The 22,017-nt window shown below is 48.9% G+C and overlaps 1 protein-coding gene across 5 annotated transcripts in view; it reads right to left on the reverse strand.

Moving 5' to 3' along the window:
- Nucleotides 1–20,151, reverse strand: part of ZBTB40 (zinc finger and BTB domain containing 40) — a 33,584-nt gene extending 13,433 nt beyond the window's left edge. For 3 of the 5 annotated variants that reach the window (XR_009729451.1, XM_061379524.1, XM_061379520.1), the window contains exons 1-6: nt 20,012–20,151; nt 13,402–14,186; nt 12,692–12,825; nt 7,387–7,597; nt 6,728–6,870; nt 1,867–2,059 (exon numbers count right to left, since the gene is read on the reverse strand). Coding sequence is in view for 4 of the 5 variants with exons in the window: in XM_061379524.1 (XP_061235508.1) it covers nt 1,867–2,059; nt 6,728–6,870; nt 7,387–7,597; nt 12,692–12,825; nt 13,402–14,134 (1,414 nt within the window). In the remaining variant the exon portion in view is untranslated. Of the gene's footprint in view, nt 1–1,866; nt 2,060–6,727; nt 6,871–7,386; nt 7,598–12,691; nt 12,826–13,401; nt 14,190–20,011 lie in introns of those variants that run through there. The other 2 variants (XM_061379523.1, XM_061379522.1) reach the window with 2 other exon arrangements.
- Nucleotides 20,152–22,017: the final 1,866 nt, after the last annotated feature.

Below are 22,017 nucleotides of genomic sequence, written 5' to 3' on the forward strand. Positions count from 1 at the left end.
GTTACTAAATGGGAGAAGATGCATAGTTACACTTTTATAGAAGAAACCAAAATCTGTAGTTCATCCAAGACATCTGTGCACGTTTTCTGTGTGTGTTTAGGTCTTTTCATCATTTTGGTGCACTACCAAACAGAACAATCGACTGTTCACACAGCACAGCAGCTAAATACAGACAGCTTGGTGAAAAGAAAACACAGGCTTGGGAACCAGAAGACACACAGTGGTGGGTAAGAGAAGAAAGCTCTCCAGGATGGGGAAGGAGATAGTGGGAGGCTCTGGGACTTATCAATGCAAGATTTTAAGCCAATATGGAAAAACTCCCTGAAATCCAAAGATTTCTTGGAGGCATGAGTTACTCCCCAGCAGAGCTAAAGGAAACTCATTAAGCACTTGAGCTCCGTAGGGTTTAGGTATGACTTGGATGTGCCCCACAGGGATCAGAGGATGGTTTACAAATGAAAACTATTTCCTCTCTTCTCCCATCAGAATGTTTCTGATTTCATTACCTAAATTTCAGTCGTGAGGAAAGTGCTCTCAGCTCTGCTGCTGTACCAAGGTGAGCTCCATCACCTGAGCACATCCTGCACCACTGTCAGGACATCCTCCTTTCTGCTAGCAGGACAGCACAGGACATCAAAAGATGCCACCAGTGGCTCAAATCATTCCCTCCCTCTTCATTTGCACGATAAGAAATATTTGTGCTTCTGTTTGTTCAAGCTGCAATTTGAGGAGATTCAGCTCTGTGTAATTAAGGAATGCTCCTCCTTGCACTGGGTATTACCACTAGATAATTAACCATGTTGGGAGTCTGGTGTTTTAAGAAAGCAATCGTGCTTAACAAATGACAAAGCAAACTGCCTGTCGGGAACGTTTGCTACAGAGGAAATTATCAGCATTATGAGCACAGTTTTGCTTTCTATTAAACACTCATTTACATTTCACTGCATATTAATTTAGTTTTTAATTTTTATGTGACTTCAGAGGTGGTGAAATTTGCCTCTCCCTCGGAATTGCTCAGGGATGTGCCTAAAGCCAGACCTTGGAAAGCTGTCCCACTATGCATCTCAGGAGCCCCCGACCCACCGCGGGCAGGCAATGAATAATAAACCCCCACCAAAACAAACAGGAGGGGACTTAATGTCCAAGATAACTATGTCTAATGGAGACAGTATGTGTGGGTTTCCCATCAGCACATTCTGCTCCACACAGCAGACCACGAGTCAGCAACCACACTGTGCAGAAATGCGACCTGGATCGAGGATAGGAGCTCAGCCCAACTAATCTCAGCCCCACAATCTCCCTCAATCACAAGGAATTCACAAGGACAGCAAGCAGGTAAGACACTGTCTGTATTTAATGTCAAGACTGACTTTGGGGAGTTTTTAGGTATTTGCTTTCAAAGCCACCAAGTACCACAAAGTCACCAATGGACCAGGGTTTGGTAAAGATACCTTCAACCTGTGAAGCATTTCCTCTGTGAAAATTATTCTGTTTAATATGGAGACTCATGCTGCTGCTTTTAAATAACTCAAAACCAAAAATTAGTTTGACACTGGAGGGAACAGTTCTCCTGTCTTCCAGAGATGACATCCTAGTTTCTACCCTATCAGTGTCAAACTAAAAGGATGGAGCCAAGAGGCTCCTGCCCCACACTGCTCATTACATTGCAAAGCAGGGGCCTTCTTCCTGGCATAGTGCTCCTACCCCAGTGCTCCCAGACCATTTTGGTTTGAATTATAATAGCCAAGCCATTACCTTAGATGAAAGCAAGACTGTAAGAGCATGCTGAAGTCCAGACAAGCACACAACCTTCCTGGCAATTCCCTGAACTGAGTCCCCAGGTTCTGAAGCTTAGTATACCCATACCTTTGCCATCAGAGACATCTGCTGTTGCCACTAAGTTGTCCAGCACAAGGTGGAGACCAGGGAAGGATGCTTTCATAGCCCCAAGAAGTTTGACCAAACTTTCAACTTTTAGGGTTTTCTCTTCATCCACCTTCCTGAGGAGATTGTCCACGGCTTCCCTCTGAGAGGTGCCTCCACAGCAATCCAAAACCACCTGCAGCAAAGAAACAGCCAAGAACCGGTTTGTGAGAGCTTCCTACAAACTCCTGAGGGTCTGAACAGAGATCACAGAAACAGGAACAGCATCACAGTACTCGTGACTGCAGGGAATCCATACCTACTGCTTCCCCTAATTTGATTAGCTGGGAGGTGTCATGAGGTCCTAGTTACAGGAACACCTAAGCACATCCCGGGTACATCTGACATGTGTCACCTTGAAAACTACCCCAGTGGGTTCTTCTGCTATGTCTAACTATTGGAAGTGGCTGACAAGCCACTTCTGCTTCTTTTCAAAAGGAAACAAAAAGAGACTTAAAGATGGGGTGAAAACAGCATCTCCTTCAGTATTTGCAGCAAATACTTGGTCAACTGGCAGTCTTTTCCCCTGTCTCCCCAGTTTTTCTGCAGCTGTCTCTGCTTCAACATGAGTTCACTTTCTTTGAACAAAACTGGACCTGCACACAGAAATTTCTCATGAGGTCTTAATTCTTAGTTCTCATTAACTACATCCAAATACAGACCCTTCATTTCAGACTACCACAACATTCAATCCTCACTACTTAGTTGTCCAGCCATGTAATTCTTCTCCCTCTTGCAGATCCTCCTCTGTGTGGACAAAAGATGCTGGTCTTGCTCATCAGCAAGCTCTCCTAAGCATGCTTTGGTATTTTTCTGTCAATAACATTAGTGTTAATATTAAGTAAGTGTCGAGATTCCCACTAGTAACCTTGCTCCATCCTGTCAGTCTTGCCTTCAGCACAGTCTGCACTTCAGTCCCAATAAGACTTATCCTTTTGAGCATACCCACTTCCTCTAGCTGAACAATCTCCTCACATGAAATTCAAATGCTTTGCTCAAATCTCGACTGAGGCAGAAAAAAACCCCAAACATTTTCTCTCATCAAATGAAGATTCCAAGTCAGGCAGAAGCAATTTGAACATTTTGAGCTGCATTTTATCCTTTTTTTACTTACACGCAGTGCCCTCCCGCCTGTCCCAACACACATTCCTGTGCACACACAGAGCTGACTGCCTAAACAACTGCTTGCTTTTACATCTCTGTCCTGGTCATCAATGGTAAGGACCATTCAACTTGGAAAATACAGGAATAAACCTTGCTGTCACTCTCAAAGCCGTGTGTGTCAGCTCTTCCTGTCTTGAGTTGTGATCTCACTTCAGCTGCAGGATGTGTCTGTTTGTGTCTTTCTCCTAGACTGGGCACTAGGCTTAGCTGTGACTTTACAGGGGATCTCCTCATTATTCTTTCTCTTTACTTGGTCGGACAAATGCCTGTTGCTGTCATGCCTGATAACCCACAAGCCCCTCTTCATATCTAAAGTACATTTATCTGCCTATTGGACATTTCAGCCATTCCCTGTAGGTCCTAATACTCTTCCTCAAGTTATCCATTCACTCAGGTCTGTGACCCCTCATACAAATCTCCTCTCCTGTTCAGGATGCAAACTTCAGACAGTTCTCCTACCTTTAACATAAAAGAAACTGCTCCAACAGCTCCTCCTGTGCACTCACCACCACCTGATCTCACTAATTAGTTTTTCTCATTTCTAAAGAGCTGTCCTTTTGTAGCCAAAACTCCGTCAGTGAACCTGTTGACATATCCTCCCATCTAATTCTCACTGAGCTGACTCTGGATCACTCAGTCTGAAGTCCTCAAACAGGTACAAAAGCAGCATCCTTTTGGGGATGCTCATGCTGTAACTTACCACTGCTCTCAGGCTAGCGTCAACAGATGCAGAAGTGATGGCCACGGCAGTGGGAGATGCAGCACTGACAGTTTAAGACTTAGTTTGACACCAATAGGTGGGACAGTCAGAAAACATCCCCCCATTCTGCCTGCAGCAGGATTTCCAGATCTCGATCTTTAAGATCCCTTCCAACCCAAACCATTCTATGATTCTCTGTCCCAGCTCTGAAGCAGTTTGGCTTAAGCATCAAGCTCCATAGACACTGGAGCTAAAGGGGAGGGAAAGCACATAGCTCAAAATACCCACATCCCCTCTAGAACAGAGCCTGGACAGAAGGAAAGGATGAAGGTTTCTACCATCTACTCCGTTGCTCCAGGCTCAGTGCTGTGGACTGGTCGCTCTGAATTCTGCAACAACCTAAGCCATGGGACAGAGGCTGTCCCATGTGAGAGGCTACCTGCTCTTCCTTTGTAACTAAGTTTATTCATTTTAAGTGATAATCTGCATCCAAGCCATCCCCCAAATCCTCCACCCTACCTCCCCACACTACAGAAACACTGATAAAGCCACAAAGTTAAACCACAAAATGCTAGGTAAAATCGCCCCCCAAAACCCAAGGTTTTACAAAGAGGCTTCACAACAGATCATATACTGGTTTTCCAGCAAAGAAAATCAGATTTGATCCATACACTTCTTGGGCCAGGTACAGGAAGAACCCAGTTCCCTAGAAAAAAGGCTGTTACACTGAAAACTCCCTTGTCTTCCTTAATGAAAGTGTAGCTAGTGTGAGAAGAAAAAGGAAAGCCTCATCTTTAGGAACCCTTGGAGAACTACATCTTCTCTCTGCCAGCCCAGAGCTCTAGCACAACGCTGGATCAATCAGGCAAGATGAAACTTTCAGAGGTGGCTGCTAATTCCATCTTTGTTTCCCCAGTGCTGCAGCTGAGACACCAGAGATCTCAAATGCACACACGCCACAGGCCCACTGTTTTAATCAGTTTAATTCCTAAACTAATTAAGCACTTTTTCCACTTGTCTGGGGGATAAGAAACCCCCCCAAACAAATAAAGCAAGCCTGCAAAAAAGGAACCCCACCACCCGGAGGTCGTTCTACACTTGGCAATTCTGCTGTATTTTCCTGTGCCACAGCAGAGATAAAGCTATGCACCCAGCCCCACTGGAGTGCTCCCCAAATATTATTACCTGGGGGCTAAAACAAGAGCATGAAGGGATCTCATGGAGAGAAGGATTTTGTATCTGGAGCAGGGTTTGGAGTCTCTGTGACAAACAGAGCACACAGTGACTGAAGAGGCTAAGAAATAGCCAACAACATCACCCCTTCACCAAATGAGGCTGGAGTCTCTTAGTATACAATGATGCAATCCAAGGCTGTATCCTGTGCCCAAGGAGCACACCTATGGCAATAGAATGGTTTGGTGCATTGGTGGTTGGGGTTTTTTGTCTGCTTGATTTCCAACAGAAGGGAGATTCAAAATGGCTGTATTTTAACTACCTAATTTTATGAGGAAAAAAAGAGTGCAGAGAAAGGGAACAGGGATATATGAAAAATCATTATCTCCCTGCTGCTGATGCAGCTCTCATGGCTCAATGCTAGGCTCGAACGTGCAGGTCTCTACTGACAGCCACAATATCCCCAACAGACACTGAGCCCTTTCCTGCACATGCATCTCACTCCATTCTCTCACATCCCCATTCCAGGCTCAATCATGCTGCCCTGGGAGGGGAAAATTCATCAGCTGCCAGTCTCAGCCCAGCCCACCAGGAGAATCATAGAATCCCAGCCTGGTTTGGGTTGGAAGGGACCTTAAAGCTCATCCAGTTCCACGGGAAGGGACATCTTTCACTAGAGCAGCTTGCTCCAAACCCCATCCAACCTGGCCAGGGATGGGGCAGCCACAGCTTCTCTGGGCACCCTGTGCCAGCACCTCACCACCTTCACAGGGCAGAGCTTCTGCCTTATCTCTAACCTGAACTTCCCCTGTTTCAGTTTGAACCTGTTACCCCTTGTCCTATCACTACAGTCCCTGATGAAGAGTCCCTCTCCAGCATCCTTGTAGCCCCCTTCAGACACTGGAAGCTGCTCTGAGGTTTCCACGCAGCTTCTCTTCTCCAGGCTGAACAGCCCCAGTGTTCTCAGCCTGGCTCCATACAGGAGATGCTCCAGTCCCTGAGCATCCTCGTGGCCTCCTCTGGACTTGCTCCAGCAGCTCCATGTCCTTCTTATGTTGACATGAAAATCAGACAGGAGGTGTGCAGGCTGCATGCTGAACACAGCCTGCCAGGGCACCTGACAGGTTTTAGCTGCACAGGCGGGGTACAGCCAGCTCCTCACAAAGAACAATCTTTTCTTCTTTGTGGCTTCTGCAAATCAGTATACATAAGGCAACTGCCTGCAGGAAAGCAACAGTTCTCCCAACTGCTGCATTCAACACATCAAAAACATACTTTTAAACATGCCAGTCAGTGATGTGCTGCTCTTGCAGGCAACTGTGTGATAGGAGTTAAAGAGTTAACACTGGGATAGTCAGCTGAAAGGTAAGCTGATGACCACCTACACAAGGACTTCATTAGCAAGCAGGCAGCACAGAGGTCATTAGTGGTTCTGCTGAAACCAAACCACCAGAGAGCCTTCTGCTGGCTCACAAAAAGGCATTTTCAGGGTCTATAGAAGCACCAGGCACCTCCCCTGCTTGCAGGGCAATCTGACACTGCACCAGGCTGTGATCATCCTGAGGCTGCCTTCACAGCTCAGCTCATCCCCACAGCTCAGTGCAGAAGGACCCAAGACAACACTTGTGCAATCCATGCTGTGCAGAAGGGAGATGAAATCACCAGGTGAGGCAAGCACATCACTTGGCAAACCGAGCGGTGAGATGCTGCCCCACAGATGCCCCCCACCCTCCCATCCACAGCTTTCCTTATTTCAGATTGGTTTACCCGCTTCTCCGAGGCAGTCAGGAATCCCTCTTCTGCTGCCTCCAAGAACTCTAGGATGGGGCTCAGCTGTGTCACGCTCTGGATCAGCTCCTCCCTGCATCCCAGCAAGCGAGCAGTCAGCGTCTCTCCCTCGTCTGTGCTCTCTAGGGGGAAAAAGGATTCAGAAACACAAAGTCAGTCTGAAGGAACTGACAGGCTCCCGAAGCGAGTGAGACTCTGTGAAAGATCTAAGTGAATAGCAAAGCTCATCCCAAGCACAAGCAGTAGAGGAAAAACACTTTACTATTCTCTTTAAACTCTATGAAAGGAAAATGTCTCATTTATCTAACAGAGCACAAAGCCATAAAGCAAGCTGGAGGTTAACACCAGGTTTGCAAGGCCACTGCTTTGTGTCAGACTCAAGTAAAAAAGGAGCTTTCAATCCCAAGGCTCAGCTGTGCTCTGACCCGTGCAGCCATGGATCGATCCAGCCCTGCAGGCAGTGATGGGGAGAGCCCTGTGCTGCCCACACCCTCTGCTGCACGATGGAAATGCTCCAGGATCTTGGTGAGCATGAGAGAAACCTCCTGCATCTGAGTGAGGACACAGGGTTTCTGGAGACCCACTTTGGTTGTAAGGTTGCCCACTCACTTTGCCAGTGGCTGCACTCAATTCCCTACCTCCTTGCTGCAGGGCTTCTCCACTGCCCTGTTCCCTCTCCAGCAAAACCACTTTCAGCTTGGGGTTTGTGTCTTGAAACAGCTTCAGTAAAGACACGAGGGTCTGAGCATCCAGGGGCTGAGCATCCAGGGGCTGAGCATCCTTCACCTTGCTCAGCAGCTTCTTGAACACTGACTGCTCCCCTGCCTCTGCCAGGCAGGAAACCAGAGCCTGCAACAGAACAGGGAAGATTTTAACAACAGAATCAACTGCCCTGTACAAACTGACACAAAAAGCAGAATCCTGGGGTTTTGTTCAGGGGACAAAAAAATAAACCAACAAAATAACCACATAGAAACCCAACCCTGAACTCAAGCTCCAGTCTGTGGCCACCAGCTATGTGAAGGAAGGTGGCAAGCCCAGCCCTTTACAGCAAGCCCCACAGACTGGAGCAGGTTCCAGCACCGAACATCACTTCATCTCTTCCCCTGATAGCCAAATGCCAATAACAGACCTAATAAAACATGCTTTAAACATCATTACTTTTGAAGCCCAAAGCCAGGGCAGGGGATATTGGTTTTCACTGCAGAGCTCTTGCACAGAAGGCATTTTAAATGGGACTTTCAGGAATCTCCATCCTCAAGTCACAGTGGAGCTGCATCTCCCAGAGAGAGCTTTGGAGAGAAGGCAGCAAACCCCGCACTGTGTGCTCTCTGCATGCCTGGCAATCATGCCCAGAGCTCCAAAACCCACTCCAGCGACCCAAAACAGCGACCAGAGGCAAACATGCCTGTGCAGTTATGGAAATAAAAGGAAAAGAAACAAGCTGGAACTCTTGCTCCCATTTCCCTGGAGCCCTTTAACGCCGTAAATATCGCCCCTAAAGACACACACTTCCCAGCTCTCCAGGAGAGATGCCAGCCTTTCAGAGCAGGCTCCTTTATCAGAGACTCCAGGGATGCTACAAAAGTACCTTTGAAGTGGAGAGCTTAGCCCAGCTCCAGAGAGAGCGACCATTTTCTGCTGTCATTGTCATTTTTATTTCAATGATAAAAAGACCGAATGCAACTGCTTGGGGCCGCACCAGGGGGATGGTGGACTTGCTTTTCCTAGCAGGTGCAAATGCTCATGTATTAGGGCAGCATGACAGTGCAATGACCTATTGCAAAGAGTATCCTCAGAGGGGAAGCTGCAGGAATCCCAGCTCCTTACCCGCTAATGGCATTTTTCCTGCCAAACAGAAACATGGACATGAAGGGCTCTGCTATAAAGGAAGAAAGGAGATGTTGCAGGCATGCTGAAGAAGCAGCTGAAAGGTATTTGTTAATGCAAACAGAGATTTGTAATGAGACTTGATAACCAGATCATGTTTGTTCCCAAGGTTTGCATGCATGGCCCCTTCCAGATCAGAAGGAAACACAAACCATCTTGACTCTCCCCATCCCAAAGGGGCTCAGCACCCTGCCAAATTCCTGGTTTTATGACAGGGATGAAAAGTAACTTGCATTGTTGCAGTATTTTCTCCTTTGTTTTAATTAGTTTCTGATTCCAATCAGCTCAGCATTGCTACCCAGGCTCAGGTACCACCCCTTCCTCAGTGCATGGATCTGCTTAATGGAAATGAGTTTTCAGAAACTGAAAGGCTCTGCTATTTATAGTCTTTTTCCAGAAGACCTTTCCTCGGACATGTTGCTCAGTGGGAACACAAGAGCCTTTTAGCATTGTTTTGAAAGAGCACACAGTGCATTTGAGACTTACTTTGAAGCGTTAACAATTCCCAAAGATCCTGGAGAAAACAGACAGATGCTGATATTCACTGGAATCACGGCTTCCACTTAGCCATAACATGCCCATACGATACAGCCTGATCCATTAGGCTTTCACTGTCTGCGATACTTGCAAGAGCCCTTTAAGGCACAAATCAGCACACATCCAGCTGCCAGACTGGAACAAGAGACCACCTCTCTGAGCAGGGAAACCAAGAGAAACCGTTTCCCTAGTCACAAACCTCAGCCCAAACTCCCCCACAAGTACACCAGAACAAGGGGGGGGAAAGTTCTCCAGCTCTGTGTCCACAAACCCCCCACTCAGAAGCCATCACTCCTAATCAGGATGCAGAAGACAACAGGAAACTCTTTTATGCTGTATCCAGAAACGCAAACAAAGGATGACGATAGTTGGACAGGCCCATAGGCAATGGAAATGATCCACAAGAACAGTGACATTTATTCTATGCGGGAGTATCAGTGCTTCTCCACTTCATCTGAACCCGGTAGCAGAGGGAACAAATGAGCTGTGCAATAATTTGAATTGAGTTTCTCTAAGAGAGCCCAGGAAGATAAGACTCGACACCAGCAAAGCTCTTCTACGCTTCCCCAAATTACTGCAATTTCAGCCTTGTTCTCATTTCCAAGCAGGTTTCATCCAAGCCAGAACCAAATTAGATAGGAATAGTTTGTGAGATGCACAGAGAGACTCTAAAACAAAAACAACCCCCCAAAATCACATCTCCTTAAACAGAAAAGCAACTTGTCCACATTTTTCAGCCCAGAGAGCAGAATATAACATCAAACTTGGAGAGAAGCAATAATTCTCACAAAAGCAAGGTCTGCACAAATCTCCTTGGGGGAAAAAACCCAGGCTCTAAGAAACCCCCTGGAGGAAGTAGGAAAGAAGGCAGCAACGATGGAGGGGAGCAGGCAGCAGTGCTGCAGGGAACAAGGCACCCAGACAGGGATGAGCTCACAAGCAAAGGACCAGAAATACAGAGGCTATGTCCAAGGCAAAAATCCCACTGAAATCAGAGGAGACTGAACACCAGGACAGCCCTGTGAAATCCCCACATTCCCAAGCGTTGCTGTCCATTGCTGCTTGCCTACAGAGACCAGCCATCCACAAAAGGCTCCTAAACTGGGGAAGGATGTGGAGGAGGAGTGGGAGATCTTCCCTAGAGCAGGGCAAGGGCACCCAGCAGCTTACTGCAAAGAAATGGCATCTCACCGGCTTGCAGACCTACTGCTACCTGTCCTGAAGCACCAAAGAGACTGCAAGCAAATGAGCAGCAAAATAATACAGAGAAGTTGGGGGACAGAGGGTGGGGGGAAAGGAGAGAGGAAAAAAACCCCACAAATCCATTGATGTCTACCACTGGCACAAATCTCAGTGTTAATTACACATCCCAAGCTGGCCTCTTTGGAGCTGAACTTGCACTTTAAGCATGACTTTAGAAACACACAAGTGTCTCCCCCGAGGAAAACACCAGGCCATTGTGGGGAAAAGCTGCTCTGTCTGCTGAAAACAGAGCCCAGACTGAGTGCTGGTACCCACAGGTCCTGCTTGTCCTAGAGGGGAGCTCAGAGAGGAACAGATCTAGATGAGCCCCTGCTGTTTGTTCCCCCTGCTCCACTGCCCTGGGGCTGACACTTTTCATACTTGTCACAGCTGAGAAGTGATTTTTCGGGCAGGCTTAAAGAAAATCCATTTCTCATTTATTCAGTGTTTATTTATAGCTGCAGAAAAATTGTCCAGCTGCTGTTCTGCAGTCAGACACTGAACTGCCCCTGAGCTCCACAACCCCTCGCTCGGCTTCTGCTGCAACAGCTCATCTGGGAGCAGAAAGGGCCAGGCACAGGTGTGTGAACCTTACCTGCTGCTTCTTGGAGGTGCTGAAGAAGCAAGAAACAACAGTTATTGGAAAGCAATAGGAAACAGGGCTGTTACACAGAGCAGAAGCCAGACAGCACGGCTGCCTGGGCACTGTGCAGTGAGGTTCTGCGCTGCGACCCTGGAGCATCATAAGCAGGCAGGGGAAGGCATGCAGCACAGGCATTGCCTGCCTGCACAGATGCATGGAGCTGCCAAACCCCTTCTGGCAGTGCCCATCCACATTGTACAGCACCCTTTCTGCCCTGCTCCAATTGCCAAGGTGCAGAGTAAGTAAAACCTTAAACCTGACAGATTTGTCTGATCAGGGTGATGAACAAACATTAGGAAACCCTAATCCTCCCCGAGGTTTTCAGGCACACTGAGAGCTGAGCACACTCAAAGGTGCTTCTCAGTGCTTGGGCTTGATGCTACAAACACAAATTGGGACCCACATCTCGCTCCTAAGGATGTTCAGTTTGGGACCATCAGGAGGGTCAGCAGCTAAGGGAACACAGGTTTCCCTCCTGCAACACTGAAAGGCTTATCAGAAAAGAAACCTGCACTCCCCAAACCAAGGGAATTCTCTTCCCTGCCATCATAAGGGTTTTTTCCTAATAAACATGCTGCCTTGGGTTTTTAAAAGCAAAATGCCACCACAGCCCAGATGTCCTGTGGTCATACTGGTGCTGAAAAGACTAAGTGACTTGAATCCTTACACCTTCCTAGCTAGCAAGGGCACGGGAACCTAGAGAGCATCACAGCTCCCCAATGTATGGAACAGCACTTCTTGCCTTCAAAAGGTCAGCAGAGCCAGTGGAGAGCCAGCCATAAAACAGTCACACTCCCATTCTTTCACATACAGAAAAGGCACCCTGGGCAGTTCATGCAGCCTGGTGTGGAAAAAGCTCTACCAGGGTGAAGAGAGCAAGCGTGGTCCCAACCTCGCTCTGTAGTGGCTGCAGTTTTCTGCACAGAGCCTGCAATGACACAGCAGAGTGCAGCCAGCACCAGTGCTCACCAGACACACCACCATTGCCACCTCCATGTCCTCCTGCACCACTGCCACACCAGCACGGACTCATCTGCTGCTTCTGTGGTGGCTTCAAGCCAGTACAACGGCTGGTATCATTGTCTGGAGCCCAGAGTATCCTCCAGCATGAAGCCAGTACCAGACTCAAATAACCCCCCAGCAGTAACTTGAGCACCATTCATCAGTGATGACAGCTCTAAAGCACCACAGGGCAGCACCCATAGCCCCCAGCAATGCTCCCCACAAGCAGCCTGCCACATGCAGAACGGAGCAGATGCTCCACGGCCAACCCTCACCCAGGGCTTGGGAAGCCTATTTTGGGATCTCATATGTTGACAAGTTGATACAGTTCCCAAAGCAAATGCCTTAAACAGGAGGAAAGAAATCAGTGGTGAAGCACTCTCACAACACAATGAAGATGTCTTCAGGGCAGGACGCACACTTCTTTACCTATGTGCACGAGCAGCTTGATCTTACAGATGTTTCTGCCCAGGGTAGCTGCTCAGGTGAGCACGTATTGCCCTTCAAACAACCAGGCACCAGAGCCCCAGTTTGCCATGAAACGATTTCCTAAACAGGGCACAAACTACTCTAGCCCTCAGCAGGGGACAGAAAAAACTTGCATCATTTACCCAAGTCAACACACCTACCTCCTTCTGAGAGGCATCAATTTCTCTGCACTCTTCTAGCCTGTTCAGCACAGCCTGGGCATCAGAAAGGGCCTCAGAGAAAATGCTTTCATACCGAAGAAAGAAATCCAGTTTACAGCTTTCGTTGTCTGCTGCTGTGTGAGAGAAACAAGATGAGTTATTTGCTAATTGAAGGGATTCACAGAAAGCATGATGTGATTGAAAGGCACCGGTTTGTAACCAGCACATTGGTTATAATAGGGAAACTGTGACTCACAAATCCCTTCTGAAGATATCACACAGCCTGGAGGGAAAACCAACAGTTTATTTAACACCAGTTATAAATGGAACATTTATTTTAAACCCAGTACAGCCTCTGTTTTCCTCCCATGCTGAACAGGAGTTTAAAGGATAAAGTAGCATTAGCAGACAACTCTGTTCACTTACTGTTATACAGATTGCCTTATCAACCTGCACTAATGCAGATCCCTACTCTACATCAGATGCAATCACATGCACGAGTAAGAAAAGTTTTGCTCCCTACAGCTCTGATAAAGTGGTGAGTGTGAGGCAACTGCAAAGACCAAAGGAAAGTATTGCACAGTGCCAAAGGAAGAAACCCCTGCAGGAAAGGGATTTGCTCCCAGCCTAGGGCAAACTAAAACACAGAGGAAAAGATGCCCAATAACAGGAAAACATCAGTCAACATGTCCAGACATGCAAAGTCTCACCTAAATCTCTCCTCACTCCTCCTTTCTCCTCTGGAGGCTCAGGAAGCTCCTCTTCTGCACAGCCACCCTGCTCAGCACAGGCAGGCTGATCAGGATGAGAGCCTGGACCCTCCTGGAGGGATCTGGAGTCATTCGATATCCCATCCTGGTGCACCCATGTGTGATTCACAGCAAGTTCCTGGCCAGGAGGAGAAACATCTGCTTCCACTTCTGCTTGTTCAGAGCCAAGAAAAGGGGAAAGTCTCTGTGGTATGAGGATATCTGTTTTTCCTTCATCAGTTTTTTCAGGCTGGGGCAGGTTATTAGCTTCAGCATGGTTTTCACATGAGTCTGCTGCCTGGCTGGAGACTTCACTTACTACCTGGTCCTGAGTAGAACAGCTGATGAGGTCCCTGAGGAGGTTTTTGCAACTGACAGCCACATCAACCATCTGCAGGCTATCTGCCACGGAGATAGCTTTGGTGAAATTGTGTTTCCCCAGTGGGAGTTTGCCACTGTACATCATCTCCAGCAAGAGAGCGAACTCCTCAGGGGTCACCACAGAAGCATCGATGGAGATGGTGTCTGTACTGTCCAACAGGGATTTAAAAAGCAGGCTGGCAGCAGCCAAAACCACTTTGTGTGCCCTAAAGTGAACATTCCCAATGAAGATGGTGCAATCACAGAACTGCTGCTCTTTGCAGAGGGTACAGAGCTGCTGCAGCAGCTGGCTGCTGTAACCAGGAAGCTCCATGATACCAGGACAGGGTCTACAGGCCTCCTCCTGCTGTGGTCTCCACAAAACCCTGCTAGTGAAAAAAAACAAGGATGCTGTTAGCACATTGCTCAGAGAGGAGCCTTTCAGTTTACACTTCCCAGTAGCTCACTACACTGCAGTTCAGTGGTTGCAGCAAGAGGCCCCATGGACTGAACTTCCAGTCCCCAAACTTAGCAACTCACCCTGCTAGAGCTAGTCTAGATACTGTTAAAATAGAAATACTTCAGAAAGAGCTTGGGAATGAATACTGAGCCCCAGGTGGCACAAAAAGGGAGAAGAGACTCCCTGATGTGCCTCCTACCATAGAGCTCAAGGAAGTGCAATTACTCTTCAGATCAGGCACTGCAGTACCAGGCTTTGCCTGCATCCAGAAGCTGGACCTGGTTTCTGAAAGGGCAGGTGGGGAAGCAGTGCAGGAAGAGCTGTTCAGATCATCTACCAAACAGGAGAATCAGAGGTGTTAGCTTTGACCTGTAAAGCACCAAGTGGTTTGGGATCAGTTAATTTTCCCCCTGCGTCACTGCTGAGATCAGCAGGGGCACATAGGCATTAGTGATGGAGATCTGCTTTCAGCCCAGAGCCTTCAGCACCTCCCTTCCCAGCACATCCCAGTCCTAACTCTTGGATTTACAAGTCTTTTACCCCAAACTGTAACTTCTTGCAGAAGTCCACAGCCCTAATCCCATCTACCAGAGCCTCCCTTTTACTTCCCCCATATCACTGCAGGAGAGAGAACAGACAGGACATCTGCCAACAGAATTTTATCAGTGGGATATCTGGAGTTTTTATCTCAGACAGGATAAAGCTGTTACTGCCTTGTCGACACTCTAGGCTGCCTAACACTGATGCTGGCAATGATGCTGAAACAAAGCAGCATGAGTGCTGGAGGAAGAGCACCCAGATGGACAGGATTTACATGACCTTCAACTGTTTAACATCTCTGCACTCAGCTTCCTACCGTCTTGTAGAGAACAGGAGTAATGTTGCCTATCGTCAGGGCATGAAGTGCAACGATGCTCATACACCATCCTCACACAAAAGCAGGCTTGGAGCTACTCCCAGCTTGCAATGAACTGCAAGCTGCAGGCAGACACTGGGTACAGGTTGAGCTGGTGTCTCGCAAGGTGCCAACCCCTCTGGAGCTGAGAGGCTGTGGGAAGCAGGACCTTCTGCCCAAAGCCACAGACATCTGAGCTGGTAGGTAACCATGCACTCCTGCTCAGCCAAGAACTCCCCCTTAAAGATGAAGTAGTATAACTTGCTTTTCAACCATCAGGATAAGATCATAGATGGTTCTGGCATCACCTCAAAGCAGAAGTGTTATGCTCCCCATCTGAATACCTTTGAGGTGAGAGCAGTGGGTAGCTGGGGCCTTTTCTGGAAGGCAGGGAACTTAAGTAGTCCCTGATACCCCACCCTCCTGCTTCCCAGGAGCCATACTTTCTCTGGGCACATTGCTACCAAAGGCTGTCTGGTCTGCAGCTCACCTCTGCTGCTTTGTAAGTACCAGATCCAGCCCTTCACCCATGCACAGGGCCAGTCAGTCACCTGCATCTCCAGCCCATTAACCACACAGGTCCTGCGATCCTCCCACACCGTTGTAAATCATGAGTAACCAAGCTGCCATCAGTGGAGTTGCTGCTGGTCGTGGGAGAAGAAACAGATCTGTTTCTTTTGCCAGGCTCAATGTAATAGCAGTTTTAGTCCACCCACTCCTCTGGAGCTGAAGGAATGCCAGTATCTAAGAAACTGAATCTGCTGGTTAAATAATAATAGTTGTGGCTCTTCCTCCAAAAGGACAAGCAGGAAACATCAATGTCCTGGACGAGATATCTACTCACTTTGCCATGAATAGCCTTCTACATAAAACCCATCACTTCTACCATAGCAAGCTGGAGGAAGCTGCAGCACCGTCTGCTCTCTCTATTCTTGGCAAGAATATAGAAGACTTATTTGCCCATGACAGCTCAAAACATGAAAGCTCTAAGCAGCATAGCAGCACCTCCCCTTCTTTATTATAGCAACTCGGAGCACTAGAAAATGCAATCAGATCAGACATACTTGTTTAAATACATGTTACTTCTTTAATTATAGGGACCCAAAGATCCAGTACTGCCAGAGAGAACAGATGCTTTTAACGAGGGCCAAGACCATCCTCAAGGCAATTGACCCCCTACTTAGAACTTGCTTCAGGCTTTTCTGCAAGGAGGAACCACCAACAGCAACCTGATTTCTCCCTCACTGCCTCCTATATTTCCAGACACAGTAACCTGGGTTTGGCTAAAGCTCCTCTTCCAGCAAGGTCATGGTAAGAACTCTTAGGTTTTTAGGTGGAGGACTTTTCACTGCCATATTTATTCTGTTAAGTTACACGCCTTGTTTCTTACCCAAATTTGTCTGGCTTCATCTCCCAGCCACCTTCTAGACAGCTTTCAGGAGATCTGGCTGGGAGACAGGGCTGAACTAGGAGAGTAGGTAACACTTTAGCAGTGATGAGTGCTTGCAGAACAAGAGCTATCTGCCTCTGCCAGCACCACTGGTCACTTTTCAGCTTGAAGATGCTTCTCAGCATCCTCTTTAGAGCCAGGCTCACTGGGAACTTCTTATGGATCTCAAACTTCAGGTAAAACATTGTCTAAGCTGCTTCTGGGGCTGCTGACACCCAAGCCACACCAGCACTGCCCATTTCTGCAGTACTGGCTCACTGGAGTCAGAAAGGGGGACAAAGGAGACAAGATATTCACTCATGTCAGCTGTATGACAAATGGGCCTTGCAAAATTAACCTTTTGAGGAACACTGGGGGACATCTTCAGCCTTGTCCCACCAGCTTCCCAGGGAGAACACCAAGGAATTTTCATTCCACCCATTTCCAGTGAGACAATGAATCAATTCGAGCCAAACTTTCAGAAGTGCCTAAAATTCCTAAGGCTGTACTTGACCCACTTGTTGATAAAGGCTCTCCTGTCATCCTTAAGCAGAAGTTATCATCTGTGACTGCTCTCAGGACATCCACTTCAGCAAAGAAAATCCTTGTTCTGATCCTCCCAGGCACAGGAGGTCCAAAACGGGTCTGCAGCAAACATTATCCTCTGCTGTCCCATTTCAGCTTTCTTTTCCTAGGTGTTTCCACCCCTACATACCTCCAGAGTTTGACAGGATCATATCTTTTTCTTTAAGATACATTAAAATGGGAAAAGGATATGATGAGAACACCGACTCTTCTCCATAGAGGAGGGAACAGGAACACTCAATTCAACCTACAGAACTGAAATGGACTTTCCAAATTAAATTACTTCTCTTCATTATTCATAAAATTACTCCAACCTAGATTCAACAGATTCCAAAGCCATCCACGTCACTAGGTTCATCAAAAGACAATCCAAATTTAGGACTGAGTGCTTTAACAATAAGACATAGCAGAGATAGGTGCTCCACAGATGCATTATGAGTCCACCCCTCCCCTGCAGTTGTGAGGCTGCCACAGCACCCTCACTATTAGAAAGCCCATCACAAAGCACAGAAAGAATTTCAATGCCACCACCTTGGCAAAAGGATTCTATGTGTCCCTTACTGGCACAATTAAGGGCTTTTACAAGGTGCTGGTCTACACAACTGCTGGAGTTAGTGTAATGATGAGCCCAACACTCCTGGCTTCATTGCTCAGTAGCATCTCAGTGGCCAGCTTGAAGATGGGCTCCGTGCCTGACATTCTTCCTTGGGATGCACACGGAGCAGGCTTATTTTAGCTTAAAATAATTAAAAACACCCCAAACCAACCACTATTGCTGCCCTGGCAAGGAATTAAAACCAGCAGAGAGCTTTTTAAGGCACAAACCCACAGCCTTGTGCTCCCTCTTGCTGCAAGCATAGTGCAGTGCGATGCCATGCACCGATGGATACAACCTGCACACCCAGTGATAAGCAGAAGCAGTATCTATGTGAGCTCTAAATAGCTAAACAAAGCAGGCAGGGGAAAAAAAAAGTAATAAAATAAGTAAAGGGACAGAAAAAGAAAAGAAAAATTCAACTTCTCTACCTTAAGTAAATGCCACTTCTGTTAGGGCTGATCAGAGCATCTCACAGGAGCTGCCCTCCCATGCACTGCACTCACAGCTTTCTAATCAAGGGAGCTAAAGTCATAGAATCACAGACTGGTTTGGCTTGGAAGAGACGTTAAAATTCACCCAGCTCCAACCCCTGCCACAGGCAGGGACCCCTTCCACTGGAGCAGCTTGCTCCAAGCCCCTGTGTCCAACCTGGCCTTGAGCACTGCCAGGAATGGGGCAGCCACAGCTTCTCTGGGCACCCTGTGCCAGCGCCTCAGCACCCTCACAGGGAAGAGCTTCTGCCTAAGAGCTCAGCTCAGTCTCCCCTCGGGCAGGTTCAAGCCATTCCCCTTGGCCTGTTCCTACAGGCCCTTGTCCCAAGCCCCTCTCCAGCTTTCCTGCAGCCCCTTTAGGCACTGGAGCTGCTCTAAGGTCTCCCCTTCAGGAGCCTTCTCTTCTCCAGGCTGCCCCAGCCCAGCTCTCTCAGCCTGGCTCCAGAGCAAATGTCATCGAAGCAAGTCATTCCAGGAAACAAGTCATTCCATTCCAGGAAGGCTCCTTGCCCCTGACAGAGGAGCACACCCCATCGCTGCCCATTCTGGATTTGTTCTCTATTGCTCCTTGGCCCTGCAGCCCCTTGGCTACCACAGCAGCCTCCAAAACCAATAGGCACCTTTCTGGTTTTCTCACTGAGGTGTTAAGGACAGTGACAGCCTTAAATCAGCATTGGAATATTCTGTGTATGCATTTACTAGTTTCTTGTTTTCTCCTTATTAAAATGACCTTAAAAAGAGCAGAAAGCCACAAAATCACGTACTGCAATTCAATCCTCGTACCCCTCTCACCAAAAGTAATTCAGTCTTTGAAGCACTGAAAGATGCTGAGGGGTTATTACCTGCTTCTGAGGTGCTCCAAAGGGCTGGAGTAGGCAGCTCTCCCAGGGGATAATGTAAAATCCAGTCCAAGGAGCTAGGGCACACCAATTTGGTTTTCAATCTATTTTATTTCAGTTCAGAGCACCAGTGCAGACTGGTAACAGAGGAAAACAAGCAACGTTTTGACTCAATTCAGCACACTTCAGTCTCTAAAGGCAGCAGAACAGCACACAACGCTTAGGTGAGCTCTCTGAATAGAAATATAATAGTTTGGGAAATGAAAAATTCCACACCTACATTTAAGAGAACTTTCTGGAGCGGTTGACAGCTTCTGACCAGGCAGAGGACACAGCTGAGAGAGACAGAGATCCTATGAAAGATGCTCTGAAGTGCATCTAACAAGAAACACCTTCGGGGTCAGCAGAATCCGGCTACAAGCTCAGACCAAGGGTTCTGGTGGAGGCATCTTTCAGTGCAGGCTCCAGAGGGAATTCTGCCGTATTTTCCACAGTAATAATGCAATCAACCAGCTCCCTCCGGCAGAAGGGACACATCCATTGCTCTAACGAGCAGGACAGCGGCCCTTCAGTACCCTGGCCACCCGTGGAGCACCCACCAAGCACACCTCTATTTAACAAGGCCCTACCGCAGGGACGCAGCGCCCGCCAGGCTGGCGGCAAAGGCCTGCAGGAGTCAGTCCCTCCATAGGCGCGAAGCCAGACCCTCCCGTGCCGCTGCCCTGGGACGACGCAAAACCACCCCATCCCCGGCACCGCAGAACCCGGACCCCAGCGCGGGTTTGATGAGGAAGCGGCGGGAGGTCGGAAGCGGAGAGGTGCCCGCCGAGCCCTTCGGCACAGGACGCGGGCGGGCCCGGCTGTCCCCGCAGCGCAGGCCCAGGCCCAGGCCCAGCCGGCGTCGCCATGGTTACCTTTATTGGTTGCGGCGCGGCGGACACGGGCCGCGGAGGCAGGAGCAGCGGGAACAATAAAGCTTCAACAACAGCCGCCCCTCCCCTCCGCGCGCCGCCATCTTGAAGGGGCAGTGGGCCGGCTCCCGCGTCACGTGACTCAGGGCCACGTGGGAGAGGGGCACGTGTAGCCGGCGGCAGCTGCGCATGCGCACGGAGCTGCCTTTGGCCCCTCCCGCCGTGTCGTGATGCAGCGCTGTCATGGCGGGCGGTCGCGATTGACCTTTCGTCGTGCTCTGCTGTCTCAGGAGCCCTCGGAGCCACCTCGGCCAGTTCAGCATTCATTGCAGTGATCGCTATACCTCCCGTCGGTGTCCTCTGCCCTCCCTTCCCATCCAGCCTGCGCCTCATGGGCCCTGCACCGGGTCTGCAGGCTGAGTGATTGGGGTCACTTCCAACCCCAGTGCACGGCTGGGCCCAGGAAGCACGGGGGAGAAGGACAAAGGTGCTGAAAAGCCCCCACGGTGCTTTTCAATGGCCTGTGTGCATGGGGGAGGACGGGGGGTGGAATGGGCAGAGGTGGTGAGGCTTCCATGTGTGTCCTGGGGAGTTCAGATGGAGAAGAGGAGGCTCAGGGGGGACCTGATGGCTGCCTCCAACTGCCTGACAGGAGGATGGAGCCAGGAGGGGCTGGGCTCTGCTCCCAAGGAACAAGGGATGGGACAAGAGGAACTGGCCTCAAGCTGCACCAGGGCAGGGTTAGATGGAGCTGAGGAACAATTCCTGCCCCAGAGGGTGCTCAGGCATTGGAACAGGCTGCCCAGGGCAGGGCTGCAGGCACCGTCCCTGCAAGTGTTCACACACCCTCAGTGCCATGGGGCAGTGGTGGCCTTGGCAGTGATGGGAACGGTTGGACTTGATCCTAAAGGTCTTTTCCAACCTGGTCCATTCTGGCATGGCTGAGGGGTGCTCCCTGTGCCTTCCCAAGACCTCAGTCTATTTCTCTTCTGTCTCTGCCAGTAATCTGGCCCAGCCCCAGCTCAGAGCGGGACTCTGGGTGCATTTCACCTCAGCAGCTTTGAGAGCTTCCAGATGGCCCCAGCATGGGGCTGCCCCCAGCCATCAGTGCAGGGAGCAGCGAGGCACCCCCTCCCAGCCTCACCAAACCTCCCTGCAAGGTACAATTGTGCCCCCACAGCAAAGATGTGGTCCCTCTTCTGGGTGTTAACTTGAGCCGTGTCCTCTGCACGGTCACGGAAAGAACTTGGCTGTATTTTGCATGGAAAAAAAACCAAAAAGAATAAAATAAATTGCTAGAATGTGCATTGAGGAGCAGGCTCGGCATTGCTATTTGTATTCCCAGACCTGGAAGGGGACAATGTGCTGCCATCTCTTGATGGATTGAGGGAGACACCTAATGAGCCAGGTTAAAGTGCTAATTCTGGGGTAAGTGCATGGAGGTGGGGAGAGCAATACCCTCGACTAGCTTTGAAACCAGACTCTGTGTGACCTGGCAGTGGCAGGGTCAGGGCAGTGGGTCCTGGTGATGGTCAGGCCCTTCGCACAGGGATGCAGATGAAATCCTGAGGCTGGCATGTGGTTGGGTAGATCAGCATGCAAACAAATGGGTATTAATTAGAAACCCACAGTGTCATGATGAGACCTGCTCTGCTCTAGGGCCACTGAGCTCTGCCAGGGAAATGCCTTTTGGCTGGGATCCTTGGCCACAATTCTGGCCATTAGAGTAGGAATGCCATTGCAGCAGCAGGTTTCAAGGTCACTTTTGATGAATGCAGGAAAGCAGGACAGGAGATGTTCTTCTGGAGGTTTGGAGAGAGGCTTCTGCTCACACCATAGTCCTTTGCTGGTCTCCAGCAGCTAGTTGTCTCTGTTAGAGATGCCAGTTCCCACTCCACCAGTTCTCTCCTAACTGCCCCTATTTATGTGCTGAAGAGACCCCCATGAAAAAGTGTGGGACCCACATCTGGTTATTTTTATCCTCAGACTGGTAACGATCAAAGCAAGTT

Source organism: Neopsephotus bourkii, unplaced genomic scaffold, assembly GCF_033783945.1.
Source record: "Neopsephotus bourkii isolate Nb327-2 ecotype Australia unplaced genomic scaffold, CSIRO-AGI_Nbou_v1 NB_1778, whole genome shotgun sequence".
Classification (NCBI taxonomy): domain Eukaryota; kingdom Metazoa; phylum Chordata; class Aves; order Psittaciformes; family Psittacidae; genus Neopsephotus; species Neopsephotus bourkii.